The sequence below is a fragment of the Triticum urartu genome, chromosome 6A (assembly GCF_056163025.1).
Source record: "Triticum urartu cultivar PI428250 chromosome 6A, HENAU_Tu73, whole genome shotgun sequence".
Lineage (NCBI taxonomy): Eukaryota > Viridiplantae > Streptophyta > Magnoliopsida > Poales > Poaceae > Triticum > Triticum urartu.
The window spans coordinates 514,690,567-514,708,137 of NC_141878.1; the positions used below are offsets into that span (position 1 = coordinate 514,690,567).

The 17,571-nt window shown below is 45.2% G+C and overlaps 1 protein-coding gene across 1 annotated transcript; it reads right to left on the bottom strand.

The window, feature by feature from the left end:
* Nucleotides 1-823: 823 nt before the first annotated feature.
* On the bottom strand, nucleotides 824-3,409 carry LOC125514549 (protein FAR1-RELATED SEQUENCE 5). The gene is made up of 2 exons (XM_048679888.2): nucleotides 3,021-3,409; nucleotides 824-2,533 (listed from the first exon to the last, which is right to left on the bottom strand). Exon 2 carries the CDS (start codon nucleotides 2,512-2,514, stop codon nucleotides 1,102-1,104), a length of 1,413 nt encoding a protein of 470 aa, XP_048535845.1. The 5' UTR covers nucleotides 2,515-2,533; nucleotides 3,021-3,409; the 3' UTR covers nucleotides 824-1,101.
* Between the last annotated feature and the right edge of the window lie 14,162 nt (nucleotides 3,410-17,571).

Genomic DNA, 17,571 nt, shown 5'->3' on the forward strand with positions numbered 1-17,571 from the left:
GTTTATCGCGTGCAGCATTTTTGCGCGGCCGCTGGAGCTACGCGCGCGCGCTCAATTTTAACGTGGCTACTGGAGGCAGCGCTGGCCGCGTCAAACCAGACCAACGGCACACGGCAAATGAGTTTTTAGCGCGCGGCTTGTTACACGGCTGTTGGAGATGCTCTTATGCTAGTTCGAGGGGCCGGCTTGGCGGCTTCCCGCTCCCTAGCTACGATAATGCTGCATCTACCTAAACTTCCTAACTAACTCTTCTCCTCCCCTGATTTTCAAGGGGTGGGCCCTAGCTACCACTCCATGCAACATGCAGGACCACGCGCGTCGCCTATCGGCAAACAGGAAGAACGGATTGTAGCCATATACTATCACAGCCTATCAGGGCACTGTGCCGACGGCCGGACCCCCCTGTCGCCAGGCCCCGATTGTCGTTGCGCCAGCCGCGGATCGAATCCAGGTAGTAGTACATGTGATTTTACTGGACGCAGCTTCAGTGACTTTGTGAAGCCAAGTCACGCAGCGCCTTAGCCCACTATATCAGCCACTCATTGTACATCTGATGGACAGGATTCACTCAAGGCAAAAAGGCCCAGTCTTGGTAGTTTTCATTTACAGTGATGTGAGTAAAACAGTGAGGCACTGGACACTCTCCAGACTTAATATTTTCACACAGAAAATATCTGATGTTGAGCATAATATGAAATGAACAGTAGTCCCATTATACAAGGGAAAGTATTACAGTATAACATTGAAAATTGCAAGCAATTAACTTCAGTGTATAATCTATACAACATTGAAAACTGCAAGCACTACATATCAGAAGTCTGAAGCAAACAGAGAAAGAAACACTGTATCACAACCTTGAAATTTGCAAGCACTTAGCATTCGTACAACTCTGTAGCACAAATATTCAAGCACTTGAGATTGATAGTCTGAACCATACCATTCAAATTCTGTAGCAACAAGTACTATTGATGAATAACCATCCAAGTATGTTACATAATAGGCCATTTCACTTGTACACTTAGGCCACAAAAGACTATAGTTAGCCACCAAAATACCATCGGATAACTATAGTTAACCCCCAAAGTTTCATCTAACCAACTTCTACATATTAGAACAATATGAAAATGCTTTAAAATGCTCTTTGTTTCTTTTTTGTTCCACTATCCTTTCAAAATGCTTTAAAAATCTAACAATATGAAAATCAGATTTCAAATGGTTCTTCAATGAATTGTTGAAGCTCTCACTTAATTGTGTACTTCTCACTCCCAAACTGAAGACATCTCTCATAAAACATTCAGCCCACTTTTCTTTTACCTTGTAGATACTATCGAACCAAGTTTGCTTATGCATCTTTAACCTCATGTTGGCAAATGCTTCTTCAAACTCAACCTTGTCCTCATAGCCATACATACAAGCACTAAAATCAGTGAGAATATGTGATTCTTCATCTTCATCTTTGCCTTCACCCTCCTCTTTCTCTTCACCCTCGTCTTCATCTTCACCCTTAATTGGAGATAGATGTTTCACAGCATTTTGCATTATGTGAAATGTACACAGTCCATGATATGCTTCTGTGAACACATCCTCTACAGCTCTACCCATTGCATAATCTTGATCGGTATAAATAGTTCTAGGTTGCCTTCCATTATGCGCACCTAGGAAGGTTTCAAAGAGCCATTTGAATGAGGCAAATGTTTCGTCAAACATTAGTGCAGCACCAAAAACTGTAGTCTCCCTAAACTGATTGAGCCCAAGAAAAAGACCAAATGGCCTATATTCCTTGTTTGTACCAAAAGTAGTGTCAAATGTGACAACATCGCCAAAGTGTGCATAGTCTAACATCATTTTAGCATCAGCCCAGAAAATGTTTGATATATTCTCCTCGCAATCTAGTTGCAAAGTATATTGAAATGATGGATTTTCAGCAACTTTTCCACGAAAGTACTTTAACATGCTGCCTGACTGACCAAAAGCAAGCTCTCTTTGCCTCTTGCTTTGCAAAAGATTTCTGTGGTCTCGACAAGTGTAGCTGAGATTAAGTGGTCCGCCAACCTGACGAGTAGCAAGCTCATATGCAGCTTTAGGCCTAATTCCAGAATCATCTGCGGCTTCAATTTCATATGCTTGAAATTCTGAAATTTTCCTTTGGGACACCATGAGGTGGCGGGTTTGTGGCAAGTGAAGCAAGTGATTATGTTCAATAACTACATCCGTGACTTCCAAATTTCCAGACTCTCGATCCAATGTAAGAGTCGTTCGAGCTTTACAATCAGTTCTTGTCTCAGCTCTAAAGCACTTCCGAATGGATTCTCTTTGCGTTTTTTTCCGATGACCTTCATTGGCACAAACATGTCTACAGGAAGTTACCTTACCATCAAATTTGCTCACATTGGTGTACCTTTTCCTCACATCAAAGCCTACACGACCACCATATGCTACCCAAAACAACCAAGACTCCACTTGACTTTTGAATATCATGCCAATTTGAGGCATCCCCTTATCAGATTGCGCCATTGCACACCACCTTATTAATCTGCCATTGCCAACACATATAATCAGCCGACTAAATTGCACAACACCAACTAATAGTCTAGATGCAAATCTGAAACAATTACTAATACTAATATTGCACTACTAGTATATCTGAATATTAGTTAGTGTTCTTTCACCAAATCAGAACTTGAAACTCCCTAAACAATTTGTAGTGTTAGTTAGTGTTCTTTCACCAGATTACTACAATTTGAAACTCACATACTAACAAAAATTCAGATTATTCTACTTCTGAATATCTGGGGTGTTGCGTGTGTGGTGAGTGATCTGAAATTGCACAACCATGTATTTATATCTGGTGTGTGTGATCCGGACTGGTCAAAAGAATTACTACAACTTGCATAACCATGTAATCCCGTAAAAAAATCCAAAGCATTACTACTAGTGAAAGCATCATCTCAACTTCTGAATAATTAGGTGCTCACGGTCTGAGCTTGGCTGCAGTAAAATTCAACTAAAATCAGAATTACCTCAGGCGAACGACGATTATATCTTCTCGGTGGAATCCAGGGGCAGATCAGGTGAACGAAAATCTGCGGCCGCGCTGTATCTTCTCAGAAGCTCCGGTGCGGCGAGGCCCTCCTCCCCGTCGCCTCCGCGGCGGCGCGAGGCCGCCCTACTTTCTCTCCAATGAATGCGGCGTGACGAACTCCTCTGCTCTGGACGGAACAAATCTCAACCTCTCCTCCACAGCGGCGCCTCTCGCCTCTGTCTCTCTCAGGCTCTCGAAGGTGGCGCTCCCGCCAAACCCTCGCCGCCGCGCGGGAGAACTGGATGACGCCCCGCCAAAACACCTCGCCCCGCCTCGTCTTTTCCGCTGAAACTGCTGAAGCTGGGCCTTTTTTGCCTTGAGTGAATCCTGTCCATCAGATGTACAATGAGTGGCTGATATAGTGGGCTAAGGCGCTGCGTGACTTCGCTTCACAACGTCACTGAAGCTGCGTCCGATTTTACTTCGGTCATGACCGGGCGTGATGGATGGAGCTCGACGAATAACAAGGTAGGCAGTCGATCGAGGCCTCGAGGGAGTCGTGTCGGTCGATACATGGTGCAACTTTTCAACCGGCAATCCCTGATCGATCGGGTTGGGCTGCGGTGGAGAAACGCCTTTGCCCATGATCTCCTTGTAGCCTCGCTTTTCTCTCTTCTCGTTCTCGATCGGGGCACTGGACACCGCGCTGGGGTGATCTGGTCGCTCAAGTATCGTGCCGAGCGTGCCGATGTGTTGCACTGCCTGTGGCTGACTGGCTGGGTGAGACGAGCAGCATGACTTTGAAGCTTTTATAACTTTCCTGATATCAACCTCTCGCTTTGAAGTTGGCTCGACCTGTCTTTCATAATTTCTTGAGAGTGGCTCCATCCACGACCTCACTTAATTTCTCGGGTTCTTTTCCCATTATATGACCACCCACCTCGATCATGTGGACCAATGGGGGATCCTAACAAACTGACATGATACCATCTAGGGGCGGAAACTGGAAGTGAATAATCTGACATATCCGATATTCATATTCGAGAAAATGCCTATTCATATTCAAAACATCCGCAACTGAACTTTTTTTTTGTGGGGTGAAAGGGAAAACAAAAATTATCTGTATCCGGAATTATTTAAAAAGTAAAGAAACACGTTATGAGATTTTGACACAAATATGAAATATGGATATGAAAGTGAATACATATCCGAACAAGATTATAGAAGGTAATTTTCAAAATTCTAGACACAATAGGCCAATTATCCAACATAAAATCCAAATGAATGGTCAAATTTATTCTTTGCTGAAATATCAAATTATTACTTGCAAAAAAAATCAAATTATTATGCATTAGGGCATCTTCAACGCCAACCCTCAAACCTCCCGTAACCCTTCGGACCACACTGTCAACCGTCTGGATCGCACTGTCCGGACCATGGACGCCATCCAACGCCGACCTGTATCGGTCCGCGGGGTGGTCCGGACGCGATTTCTCCCACAAATTGGAGACAAAAGTGAGAGAAGTTTGCGGGAGTCCGGACATATCCCAAACCCACTTTTGACCGCCTTGGTCCACCAAAAAACCTTGTGCCCTCCCGCGCGCGCCCGCCCGGCGCCAGCTGCCCGCCTTCATGTCGCTGTAGAGCGCGCCGCTCCGCATTGAAGGCAGCTTAGAGCAGACGCGACCTAACACTGTCTCCGCCATTGAAGCGGCGCGCTGACCGAGGGCGCCGTCTGCTGCACGTCCGGCTGAACACGCCTCCTCGTCGTATTTATACGCCTTCATTAAAACCCACGTGGAAGGCGAGAAACCTACTTCGAGCACATGTCTGTTCATGAGCGGGCCTGTATTAAACACAACACCAGCCAAGCTTCTCCCATCCGCCCTCTATTTAAACGAGGCCAGACGCACGGCAAGAATCTCATCCTCCGCCACTCCCCCACCTCCTCCTTCACCATTCTTCTGATGGCTTCCGAAGAGCAGTTCTCCGGCATATAAGTCGGCTGGGTGGCCTGCCGAGCCGGACGGATACAAGCGAGGCAGCTCGCTACTCCACCTCCCGCACCTGACCTGACGGAGCAAGTTGTCGTCCCAAGCCGGCGCGTGGTTTAGCAACTTGCCGCTCTAGGCCCATTCGATGATGAGTGGCGAGTTGCGCCAAGCCGGGACAACGGGGAGTACGGCGACACGGGTGTCATTGCTACCGCGTCGTACTGTGCCTCCCGTGCCTGCGCTGCGACCGCGCCATGCAGGCAGAGACAGAAGCCGGGTGCGCAGAGAGTGACGAGTTGGTGGCCAGCGCCTCCGCGTCCGCCACCATCATCAAGGAGAAGTAGAACATAGGAGGCCGCCGCCTTCTGGGTCCCATGAAGGCCACCACCGAGGCGACGCCGGCGTACACAGCCGATGTTTTGCCTAGTTCTTCTCTTGCGAGGACCTCCGTCGATTCCACATGGGCTCCACGGAAGCGGAGGCGTTGCCTTCCCCTTCCGCTGAAGCATCAGCCGGGGGTTCCACTCCGATGAGCGGTGGGGAAGCGAGCCATCTTTTACGCTGAAGCATATACCTCCGAGGCTCCCGACAGTCGGTGATCGGGCTGCCAGACATGAGGAAGACAAAGGGATCCGCGGGCGACCATTTGGATTAGGTATTATTATACCTCCAGAGCCGAACTAGCACCGCTTAGTCGATGTAAATGTACTGAAATCCGTCATGTTTATATGAAAATCCGGCATTTTCATATGAAATCCGTCATGTTTATATGAAATCCAGCCGTGTTTGCACGAATTTCGTTCAATTGGTTTGAGTTGTTGTTGTAAAAATGTATGCGGCTACGGTTGGATGGCGTCCTCTCGCATCTGTTTCCGCGGACTGGTCTCCTCCTGTCCGCAAACGAATGTGAAGAAAATTTGCGGGTTGCCGTTGCCCTTAAAGTAGTATTTATTCGTAAACCTATTTGCCATTGACTTATTGTGTGTTGCAAGTAGATTATTTCATGTCACATAGCTATCGACTAACTTTCTTAAGCAATATATGTCGCTATTATTCGTATTCCTTCTGAATCGAGGAACGTCCGATATGTATCTGTATTCTAGTAACATCTGATCCGTTTCCACCCCTAATCCCGCCACACTATAACACCGACACACGCAGCCATGCATGACCCATGATGGTGATATCATCCATAATGGAAAGTCCGGGCTTTCATCAGACGGTACTTATGGACTAATTAACGAACGGCCAATCAAATCACGAGTGCGCCATCATTGCCAGCTTTGACCTAGTAAGTATGCAGGCTTTTCTTCCCTACGAACGTGTCTTGAGCGGCACACAACCTCCATACTAGTACGTGGCTAAACACGCATCGACAGCAACACGCGCACAAAAACGTACTCGTATGCCACAGTGCACACCAAGCGCTGAGCTTCCCGTACGTTCCTTCCGACAACGTCAACACCAGATCGATCCACCACCCCGGTCCCGGGCCGTGACACCAACGCCGGTTTGGCACGAGTGAGCTAGCTAACTGCTATTACAATAACCCGACGCTAGCTCTTCGACAAGGACAACTCGGTGCACCACACTGCTCTCCCATGCCCACCGGCAAAGCAACATGCGCGCCAAAAAGAGCCATGACAGTGTGATGGCAATGGCATCTCCTTCTCCCTTCGAAAAAAATGGTGCTCACAAATGGGTTTGAATAGTCGTTGAGTACCGCATGGCAGTGTGATGAGGTACCGGCCGATGTGTTTGCTAACTACCGGCTAGAGAAATCCACATCAGTAGCTAGCTAGGCGTAGTTGGGGTGTGATCCGGGAAGACCAGGGAACAGTAATCCCATGCACTCACTGGTACCGATCGATGACACTGACATTAGGCATAGCTGCCGACTGAAAAGGCAACATGAGAATGTTTATTCAGAGCGCCAATAATCAATAATCATTAGTTCCATAAAACAGCTACTCAACAAAAGGAATTTTGATGGAGTATTAATTAAAGAGATAGTTAGAGAATAATGCGAGGCAACTCATGAATAAATCTATATGACTTCCGGAATTTATAGGAATTGTGTGGTATCATTTTTTACCAACCGTGTGGTCTGAAATTTAGAATTGTACTGCTAGTTTGTGCGAGGAGGTTATGAGTATATGTGTGCGGGTGCACATGATATTGGAGAGTTACTAATTAAGGGGTGCCCTTTGCGAGAGCCCCGCATGGGGCATTTTTGGTGGGCTGAGAGTACGCCATTTGACGCGTTCTCGGCCGCTGCACATGTCGCGTGCTAGGAGCTTCCTTGGGATTTTTTTCCTTTACATGTTTTTGAGGTTTAGATTAATTTTTGTGATTTTTTTGGGGGTTTTCGACTTTTGCCCGGTTTCCCCTAGATTTTAGAGAAAAAAACAATTTAAAAAATGCGTGAAAAATAACACATTTTTTGGCTTCCACGAGAGGCACATGTTTGTTTTCACGAGCCACTCGAAAAAGGAAAAAAGAAACGTCACGAGAGGCACAGATTTGCTTCTTGTGGAGACACATATTTGCTTCCATGTGTGCCTCTCGGAAAAGGGAAAAACACGTTTTTTTTGCTGTCATAAGAGCCACATATTTGCTTCTCGTGGAGGCACAGACTTGCTTCAACGTGAGGCACAAATTTGCTTCCGCGAGAACACATCTGTGCCTCTTAGAAAGTGGAAAAAGTGAAAAAGGTGCTTCCGGCTATGCGTTTCCCCCCCTTTTTTCATGATTTTTTTGTCGAAACCTGTTAACATGGGATTTAGTTTCGAAGATCTCGACGCGACAAATCCAACAATGAAAACGGTTTGGCATTTGGATGCAGGGTTCAAGAGATAAACCATTTTGAATAATCGAATCTATAAAAAAAAAGGAGAAACTCGCATGTTGCGACAAGTGACGCGCATGCAATGTACCACTTATCATTGCCTGAGAAGGTGGGAATGGCATTTGCAAAGTGTATCCCTTAATTAGTGATCTCGGCGATATGGGTGTATCCGCCATCCAAAAGTTCTAGAAATCATGCAAAAATATATATAGTGGCCTATCAAATCGAACTAACAATGTGATCATTTATGGCCCACAAAAACAAAAGAAAGGCTAAACACTAAGTGCCTTTTGATTCATAGCAAAAGTACAAAACAACATGAAAGGTGTTCTTTTATCTTTGACACATTGACACCATTCACCCATTTTTTAAAAATATATAAAAATTTCTATTGGCCAACGCACCAGAATAATAACCGTGACCGATGAAGAGATCATAGATCAGAAGGATCTAACCAGTAGATATATGAATGCAAATGAACATAAACAGAACCCACGAAGGCAAACACCGACGTAATCCCGCGAGATCCACTGGAGATACACCTCCATACGCCCTCCGATGACGCAAGACGCGCGAGAACATTATTCCATCTTTACGGCGCCGCCACAACCTCATCTTTTTGAGTAGGACACACACCCTAAAAAAACTCAATAAAACACCTAGAAAAGGAGCAAGAGCCATCTCGCCAATGAGGGCCAGGATCCACTGCGCCTCCATGTTCCTAAGGCCACAAAAGATGAATCAAATGGGTAGCGGCACAAGTAGGAGGCGGGAATCCCTTGTTGCGTGGAGACGCTCTAAGGAAGCAGATGGCTTGGGTCGTTTGCATCAACTTAGTTTTCCCATTACCAACAAATTAACTGGTGAACAAAATGGGTTTGAATAGCCAAGAGTACTACTACTTGGCAGGGTGATGTGGTACCAACTGATGCATCTGCTAAGTGGGAGTACGACCTAACTTAAGATCAAAGTGCTCTAAATCAATATCCAATGCCACAGGTGCATCGGCGTCATATACGATCCCAACAAGTCCAAGAACGTCAAATTCCGAGTTCGTATGAAGAAATGACAACCGTTTTACCGGAGGAGGAGAGAGCAGAAGACGACGTCTAGTAGGAGCATTGTTGTTCGTGCTGCCACTCATACCTGGCCCGGGCAGTTCTGAAAGTTGCCTCTCTAGACGGGATTCTTCACCAATTTCGTCGCCATTTGTTCCCACATGATCCTTTGGCCAACAAGGAAGGGTTTGGGAGAGGATTAGACTCATCTTGAGCCCTGGTATCAAAGGAGGGGACCTACATCTATGAGGAGGCTTGGAGAAGCTCTTATAAATACCTTTCCAACCCTAGTCGCCATCACCATCCATCATTCGTCCAAGATCAATTGTTGCTCCAACTTCAACTTCATAGAAGAAGGGACAAGATCAAGGGAAGAAGAGGAGGCTCCACCACCGTGTGCACCGGTCTTCAGGCTAGTGCCATCTCCACCGCGCCACCATCTCTATCACCGCCATGCCTTCTCCCTTCACCGGCTTGATGCCAACTAGTAATGTGACCCTCCTTTTATGTTGTATGTTTACATGTTTGTGTAGTTGTACTGGTTGTTTCAAAATTACGTATGATGCATGACCCAACCTACCAAACTATATTATATATATGGGCGCGACAACCAAACTTATAAATTCAAAACTAAGCGTTGCACGTCACATGTTCAAAACGAGAAAGTGGAACAAGTACAACATGCCTGTCCCGTTCGTGTCGCACCCCACACTGTCGTTTCGGCCCGCCGCTCAGCACGCATGGGCTTGGCATATTATCACTGACATGTGGGCCCGATGTGAGAAAACCAACAATGCACCAAACTGGCAAACTCCCCCACTTATTGCGCGGGAATCCCTGCCCTGGCATTTTTAATCATTGTTTCCATCGGTCTATCATGCCAAGGAGCAGAAGCATAACCAAATGTTAACATTTTTTACAAGTTTAAAAGAAAAAGCTTGTCGCGTTCGCGACGCACCCCCACACAGTTGGGAGTACTCCTCGGTCAGCCCGGCATGCCGCTCAATCTAGGGAACGCGTGTTGTCTAGCATTTTCACTGTCATGTGGGACCGTAGTTGAACAAACTGACAATCGGCAAATCACCACCCCGCCCTCCACGCGTCGGCTGAATTAGAATTAGAAGAGAGAAACAAGGAGGGAGAAGAGCTAGTTGTAGAATGGATGCCGTTGTCAGATGGGACTCGTGTTGATAGAGCAAGAGTACTACGTACTCGTTTGTACTCGTACATACTAGTACCACTAGTTGGGTGTGTGCGACCTATAACTGTCATCACTTTAGGTCTCATGTTCGAACCGCAGATACGCTTCATAGTACATATTTTTCATGCATTCTTCCTCTTTGCTGAGATGTACTCCTCGGCTCCGCAGTCACCGGAATATTTCTACGTGCTTCCTTTCGCCGACATGTGGGACATAGAGCATCTAGATCCACGTGCAAGCACTCGAGGCATCTCCAAACGCTGAGTGCCAAGCGGTACAGACGAGTCCTCGGACAGGGATGCGGGAGCGGGCCATCCAACCATGTTGGCGTACATTTCAAATCGGGCGAATTACATGCGACCCCCTCCCCCCGGCAAAAGAATAAATAAATAAATAAATTACTACATGCAAATCGGATAATTTTCATAGAAACCGGAGCACATTCATTACATTTTGGACATATTTCATTGAAAAAATGACCGGACCTAAACCAATAGGCCCGTACCAGTGCTCCACCTTATACATGTGCTAAGCCTACCATGTAGGCAAAAAAATCCGATGTGACAAGTTAATTAAGATGAGAAATATGAGTGCGGTGACCCTAGGAAGAAATAATGCCAAACACATGAACCTAGGCAACACATTTAAATGAAAGAAACCCACCAATGCATGAAGAAGTTTAGTTGCCAAATCATTAAAGGAAGAAAGCTTAACTACAAGAAGCTAAACATCTATGCATTGTACAATGCAAGGTGCTTATGGAAATAAACCAAATTTTTCTTAAGCACCGGTACTTATTTGTACATGGTAGACGCTTAATTAGGCCTTGTATAATGCAAGGTGCTTAGGAGAGGTGCTTAAATAAATAAATCAAGCTTTCTTTACACATTGGTGCTTATTTGTACAGAGTAGACGCTTAATTAGGTGTCTCTCCAATAAAAATAGGCACTAGTGCTTCAGAAAATCCGGTTATTTTTTAAGCACCTCCCTAAGCACCTAGCATTGTATAAGGCCATAGACGTTTTTCCTGTAGAAATAGACACCAGTGCTTTTGAAAATCCAGTTTATTTTTCTAATCATCTCCCTAAGCACCTAGCATTGTACATGACCTTACTAAGCTATTTAGTGTGTGCAGCGCCTCATCTAAGCATCGGTGTATTGGGAGCAGCCTAAGGGCCTCTTTGATTACCAGGATACTGAAAATATAGGAATGGAGAAAGTATGGGACTGGAGTGCTAAATCAATAGGATTAGCAAAGAGTGTTCAAAGCCACAGGAAAAATAAAGGAATTGTAAAAAAAGGTTGGAGAGGAGTAGAAAATATTACATAGAAAAAATTCCTATGGAATAGGATCCTATGTATTGTACTAGCTAAGCTGCGACGACGCTCTTACTCCGCTAATGGCGATAAACTGAGAGGAGGAGGAAGCAGTGACGTGTTTTTACATGCTAAAGGCTGGACTGTAGTATATTGTTTTTTATCACCTGCTGGTTCATTGGGCTGCCGTGTTTCGCACTCCTCCAACATATACTAGTACTCCAGTGCTAAACTAGAGTATACCGCACGGTTCTTTGCTCCTTGTTACGTCGTCCGCGACAATTATTCTTCCTTTCGCTGACATGTGGGACATCCAGCATCCGAGTCAATGTGTCATGCACCAGATTAGAGTGGGGAACGGAAGGGGAGCTTCACCCTGGTTGTGGCGCCGCAGTAATAACGACTATAATTAGTAGTAAAATCAGAAGGTCCCACCTTTACAGCAATAACAAGCCGTCAAATCACACAGCCCCATCTTCCAGTAGTAAGTTGAATCCACTACTCACTCACCATCCTTGCCTCTCTGTCAAGCCGACTAGGCAAAACTGCCACGAATAGCGCGCGTGAAAAGGCCCATCCTCGACTTTTAAATATAATTTTGTATCGATGGTTTGCACCATGGATCCTTGTCGAAACATAGTCGACGAAACTCCGGTGTAGATTCATGTTTTCTCCTTGGGAAGGTGAGGTTAGGGTTTCTTGTCGTGTGGCAAAGTTTTGTGTTATATCAATTAGGTGCTTCAGATCAATTACGACTACTATGGCTTTGGCTCCCTGCTCCTTAGGGGCACGTGCATGAAGACTTCCCAACTATTATCGACGAGGTCAAGCCAGCTCAGGTAAGATGGCGGCAACAACGGTGCGTCGACAACTCATTCTGACGGCAGTAGATTGTTCGGTGGTCTCGGAATCTCGATGTAGTTTTATTATGTTTGAGATGCTTTGTAGTACTCCTGGTGAACTTTTTATAATAGATCTGGCCATTTTCACGAAAGGGTTGCATATGTCGTAGTATGATCAAAAGTAGAACAAAGATTGGTGGCTCTTTACGTTTTTTTGCAAACGCTAAGATCATGAGTTCAAAATTTTGATTCCACTCTATGTTGAAAACAAATACAATTCAAGCTCTAGTTAGCGATTCGGAATGTAAACTGTGCATGTGTTTATACGTACAGGGTAGTTATCAAACAAAATGTATGGTATTCCTGCATTTAGATGTGAACTGCAGAAGCCACGCATTACGCCAACTTCAAAGTACTGAGTACATTGATGCAATGTGGTCAAAGGGTACCATCGATATCTCAAAGCTAAAAGAGTTCAAGCTTGTTTGTTCTCTACTCGTGTGTTTGTTCAATGAATGGAGGGCCAGGGTCCACAAGTGAATAATACTACGGGTACTCCTGGATGCCGTGGAGTTTTGTTCATTGTAGTACTGTAACGTTAAATAGAGATTCTTTTTTTCAATGTCACGTACACAAATTGAAACGATTATTATGGAGAGAAAAATAAATTCACTCCACTAACTATATAGGCAAGAGCCTCAACACTTGCTTTAGGGTTGCTCTCTTCACTCTCTCACCCTCTCCAGATCTAAACAAGGCAGTGGTGGTCACACACTCTCTCTGCTCACCACTGGTCACAGATCCGGCCAGATCCCTTCGGACCGGGTAGGGGAGTAGGTGCATCGTTCATACAGTAGTCAGTGGCAAGGGAGGAGACAGACAACTCCCAACGCGTCCCGATCGGTTACCCGTGCCATTCTCTCCGACACAGCACCGGCTCGGGAGGGCCTCCGACCCCTTCTTTCCCCCTGCCGTATTGTGGCCAGATCTGGCCTCCCGCCGCCCTCCTAGCCACATCCTGACAACCCTCAGGTATAACTTCCTTCAAAAATGGCCTTGCACTAATGGTCCATCTCCTCACATGTATGCAGGTGGAGCCACCTAATTTTTTACTACTATTAGAGGTAAAGCTACTTCATATAGTCGAATCTATGACTTGGTTCAAACAGGGAAGAAAGGAGGGGAGTTGTAGCATGAATCTAGGACTTGATTCAAAGAGGTAATAAAGGGGGGAGTAGTAGAGACTAGCTACCCAACCGGTCTCTTGATTGAAAAGGAAAATAAAGGAACAAACGCAGTACAAACTGGATAAGGAACATATCTATTATTGGTTGAAAAAGGAAATAAAGTAGCGGCTGGGGGACAAGTCAAAAGAGTATGTCCAGGATTAAATTTGATGTCCTCACATAGTAAAAGGTGGTTAAAGAGATCTATTATTGATGGGATGTTTGTTGCTCGGGGCAACAAACTTGGCCTCACCACATTATGCCTCCTTCTAGGTACATGGTGCTGATGCGTCCACTGTCGCATGCCCTTATACCAATTTTTTGTTGCTGTTAATGTAATGATGATTGTAAAATGAAGCAATCCAATTGTTAAAGTAAGGACATGTCTAACCAATGTAATTGTTAATCTAATGCCTCTAGTAATATGATGTAATTAAACCGTTTTACAAATGATACTCTCCTGATATATTTTCCATTATGATAAGTAAGTTGCTTTTGTACGTTGGTGAATGTCCTGGTGTCCCCACTGTCCCATGCCCTTATACTAACTCTTTAGCTGCTGTTAATCTAATGTAGCCGATAAAATAAAGCAATGCCACCATTAAAGTAATGACATATTTGATCGATGTCATTGTTTATCATAACGTTTCCGGTAATATGAAACAATGGTGCCGCTTAAAAGTTTCTACTGTCCTTACACGATTGCCATGAAGATAAGGAAGATACTTCTTTTCATTTCGTGCATGTTTCATATCTTGTTATTGACTAGTAATTATTTTTTTCTATCTTTTTGTGCAGATAGGGATATCCATTTCACCTCGTTGCTATTGTGACCATTTGGTGAACTATACAAAACACATTTTGTTTTTTTAAAGTGTCTTATGCAATTCTACTAAAATGTCACATGGGCAACGTCTCTCAATTTTAGTGGAACTGCACAAAGGATTATTGGAGTTCCTAACCTCTTCGTCTAACTCTGTCGATTATCTCGTGCAATAGTTTATTAGCCTTTGCAAGATTAGTCGTAACCGTCACCACAATGGCACTTGCTTTTAGCGGAACTGCACAAAAACATAAGTAAAGTATAGTTGCACCTTCCATGAGCATGACAAACAACCTCAATGTTGCTCAATTTTAGTGATTCTTGCTAGCTGTCAGCTCATGGGACCAAGTACTTCTTGCTAACTGCATGATGCAAACATTGCTTCATTTTAGGTGAACTGCACAAAAAGATCGCATGAATTGAATCATCCATGTTGGTGACTGGTGTCAACCGGTCTACAATGGCATTGTCTGCAGTTATGATTCCCATGATTGGGTACGTTCCTTTTTTGTTGATTTTGACTCTGAATTCGGCTAGTAATCTTGTGCTACTATTTTGGCACTGCTATGAGAATGCAATAATGATATCGTTTTTTGCATCTTAATCTAATGTCACTAATAATTTGAAGCAATGTTTTGGCATAGCTAGTGCCACTGATAAAATAAAGTAATAATATAGTTAAAATAGAGCTATTGTCTTCGCTGTCATTTCATTTTCAATGTAGATAACTTGCAGAAGGGGTATATGGGGGAATCAAGTCCATTTGCATTGTGCATCAATCACATGGTATGTGCACTAAACTAGTTGGGTCCATTAGGCCTACCGTCGATGTGGCGCAGGTCCTCTCTCTTCTTCGCAGCACGACAAGCGCCTGATGACCCACAAGTATAGGGGACCAATTGTAGCTCTTTTAGATAAGTAAGAGTGTCGAACCCAACGAGGAGCAGAAGGAAATGACATGTGGTTTTCAGTAAGGTAATGTCTGCAAGTGCTGAAATTGTAAGTAACAGAGTAGTTTGATAGTAAGGTAATTTGTAACGAGCAAGTAACGATAGTAGTAGCAAAAGTGCAGCAAGGTAACCCAATCCTTTTGAGGTAAAGGACATGTGACGCCCCCGATTCAATCATACACTAATCATACACACAAACATGTACGATCAAGATCAGAGACTCACGGGAAAATATCACAACACAACTCTACAAATAAAATAAGTCATACAAGCATCATATTACAAGCCAGGGGCCTCGAGGGCTCGAATACAAGAGCTCGATCATAGACGAGACAGCGGAAGCAACAATATCTGAGTACAGACATAAGTTAAACAAGTTTGCCTTAAGAAGGCTAGCACAAACTGTGGTACAGATCGAAAGAGGCGCAGGCCTCCTGCCTGGGATCCTCCTAAACTACTCCTGGTCATCGTCAGCGGGCTGCACGTAGTAGTAGGCACCTCCCGAGTAGTAGTAGTCGTCATCGACAGTGGCGTCTGGCTCCTGGGCTTCATCGTCTGGTTGCAGCAATCAGGTATAAAAAGGGGGAAAAGAGAGAGCAAAGCAATCGTGAGTACTCATCCGAAGTACTCGCAAGCAAGGAGCTACACTACATATGCATTGGTATCAAATGGAATAAGGGTATCATATGTGGACTGAACTGCAGAATGCCAGAATAAGAGGGGATAGCAAGTCCTATCAAAGACTACGCTTCTGGCCACCTCCATCTTGCAGCATGTAGAAGAGAGCAGAAGGTAAATTCACCAAGTAGCATCACATGGCATACTCCTACCCGGCGATCCTCCTCTCATCGCCCTGTGGGAGAGCAATCACCGGTTGTATCTATCACTTGGAAGGATGTATTTTATTAAGTATCCGGTTCTAGTTGTCATAAGGTCAAGGTACAACTCCAAGTCATCCTGTTACCGAAGATCATGACTATTCAAATAGATTAACTTCCCTGCAGGGGTGCACCACATTTCCCAACACGCTCGATCCCCTTTGTCCGGACACACTTTCCTGGGTCATGCCCGGCCTCGGAAGATCAACACGTCGCAGCCCTACCTAAGCACAACAGAGAGGTCAGCACGCCGGTCTAAATCCTATGGCGCAGGGGTCTGGGCCCATCACCCATTGCACACCTGCACGTTGCGTACGCGCCCGGAGAGCAGACCTAGCAACCTCTATTACAAAGTAAGTTGCGTTACACGGTCCAACCCGGCGCACGCCGCTCAGTCGCTGACGACAAAGGCTTCGGCTGATACCACGACGTTGAGTGCCCATAACTGTTCCCGCGTAGTTGGTTAGCGCGTATAGGCCAGTGGCCAGACTCAGATCAAATACCAAGATCTCGTAAGGGTGTTAATTAAAGTATCCGCGAATGCCGACCAGGGCTAGGCCCACCTCTGTCCTAGGTGGTCTCAACCTTCCCTGTCGCTTCGCCTCAAAGTAACAGTCGGGGGCCATCGAGAACTCAGGCCCACCACTAACTGGATGGAGCCACCTGCCTCTCTAGCCCCCATCTCCGAACAGTATCATAAGTAATGTAACAGTATAAAGTATATATCATATGCCCGTGATCACCTCCCGAAGTGATCACGACCCAGTAGTATAGCATGACAGACGGACAAGAGTGTAGGGCCACTGATGGAACACTAGTATCCTATACTAAGCATTTAGGATTGCAGGTAAAGGTAACAACATTAGTAGCAAGGACAGGCTATGCATCAGGATAGGATAACGAAAAGCAGTAACATACTTCACTACTCTAATGCAAGCAGTAGAGAGAAGAATAGGCGATATCTGGTGATCAAATGGGGGGGGGGGGCTTGCCTGGTTGCTCTAGCAAGAGAGAGGGGTCGTCAACACCGTAGTCGTACTGGGTAGCAGCGGCATCGGTCTCGGTGTCTAGCGAGAGAAGAGGGGGGAAGAAACAATAAATATTAAGAAGACAGATGCATAGCGATGCATGACATGACAAAGCGTGATGCTTGGTGTGCCCTAACGCGGTAGTAGGTGATACCGACGAAGGGGGAAAACATCCGGGAAAGTATTCCCGGTGTTTCACGTTTTCGGACAGATGAACCGGAGGGGGAAAGTTGCGAGCTCAATAGGTTAGGGATGTGTGGTGGACGAACGGGTTGCGTATCCGGATTCGTCTCGTCGTTCTAAGCAACTTTCATGTACAAAGTTTTTCCATCCGAGCTACGGATTATTTTATATTAATTTTTAAAGATTTAATCCATTTTTAGA

Bases quoted from the DNA above. Each gene is read 5' to 3' on its own strand.
- LOC125514549 (XM_048679888.2), bottom strand. From the start codon at position 2,514: ATGGCGCAATCTGATAAGGGGATGCCTCAAATTGGCATGATATTCAAA.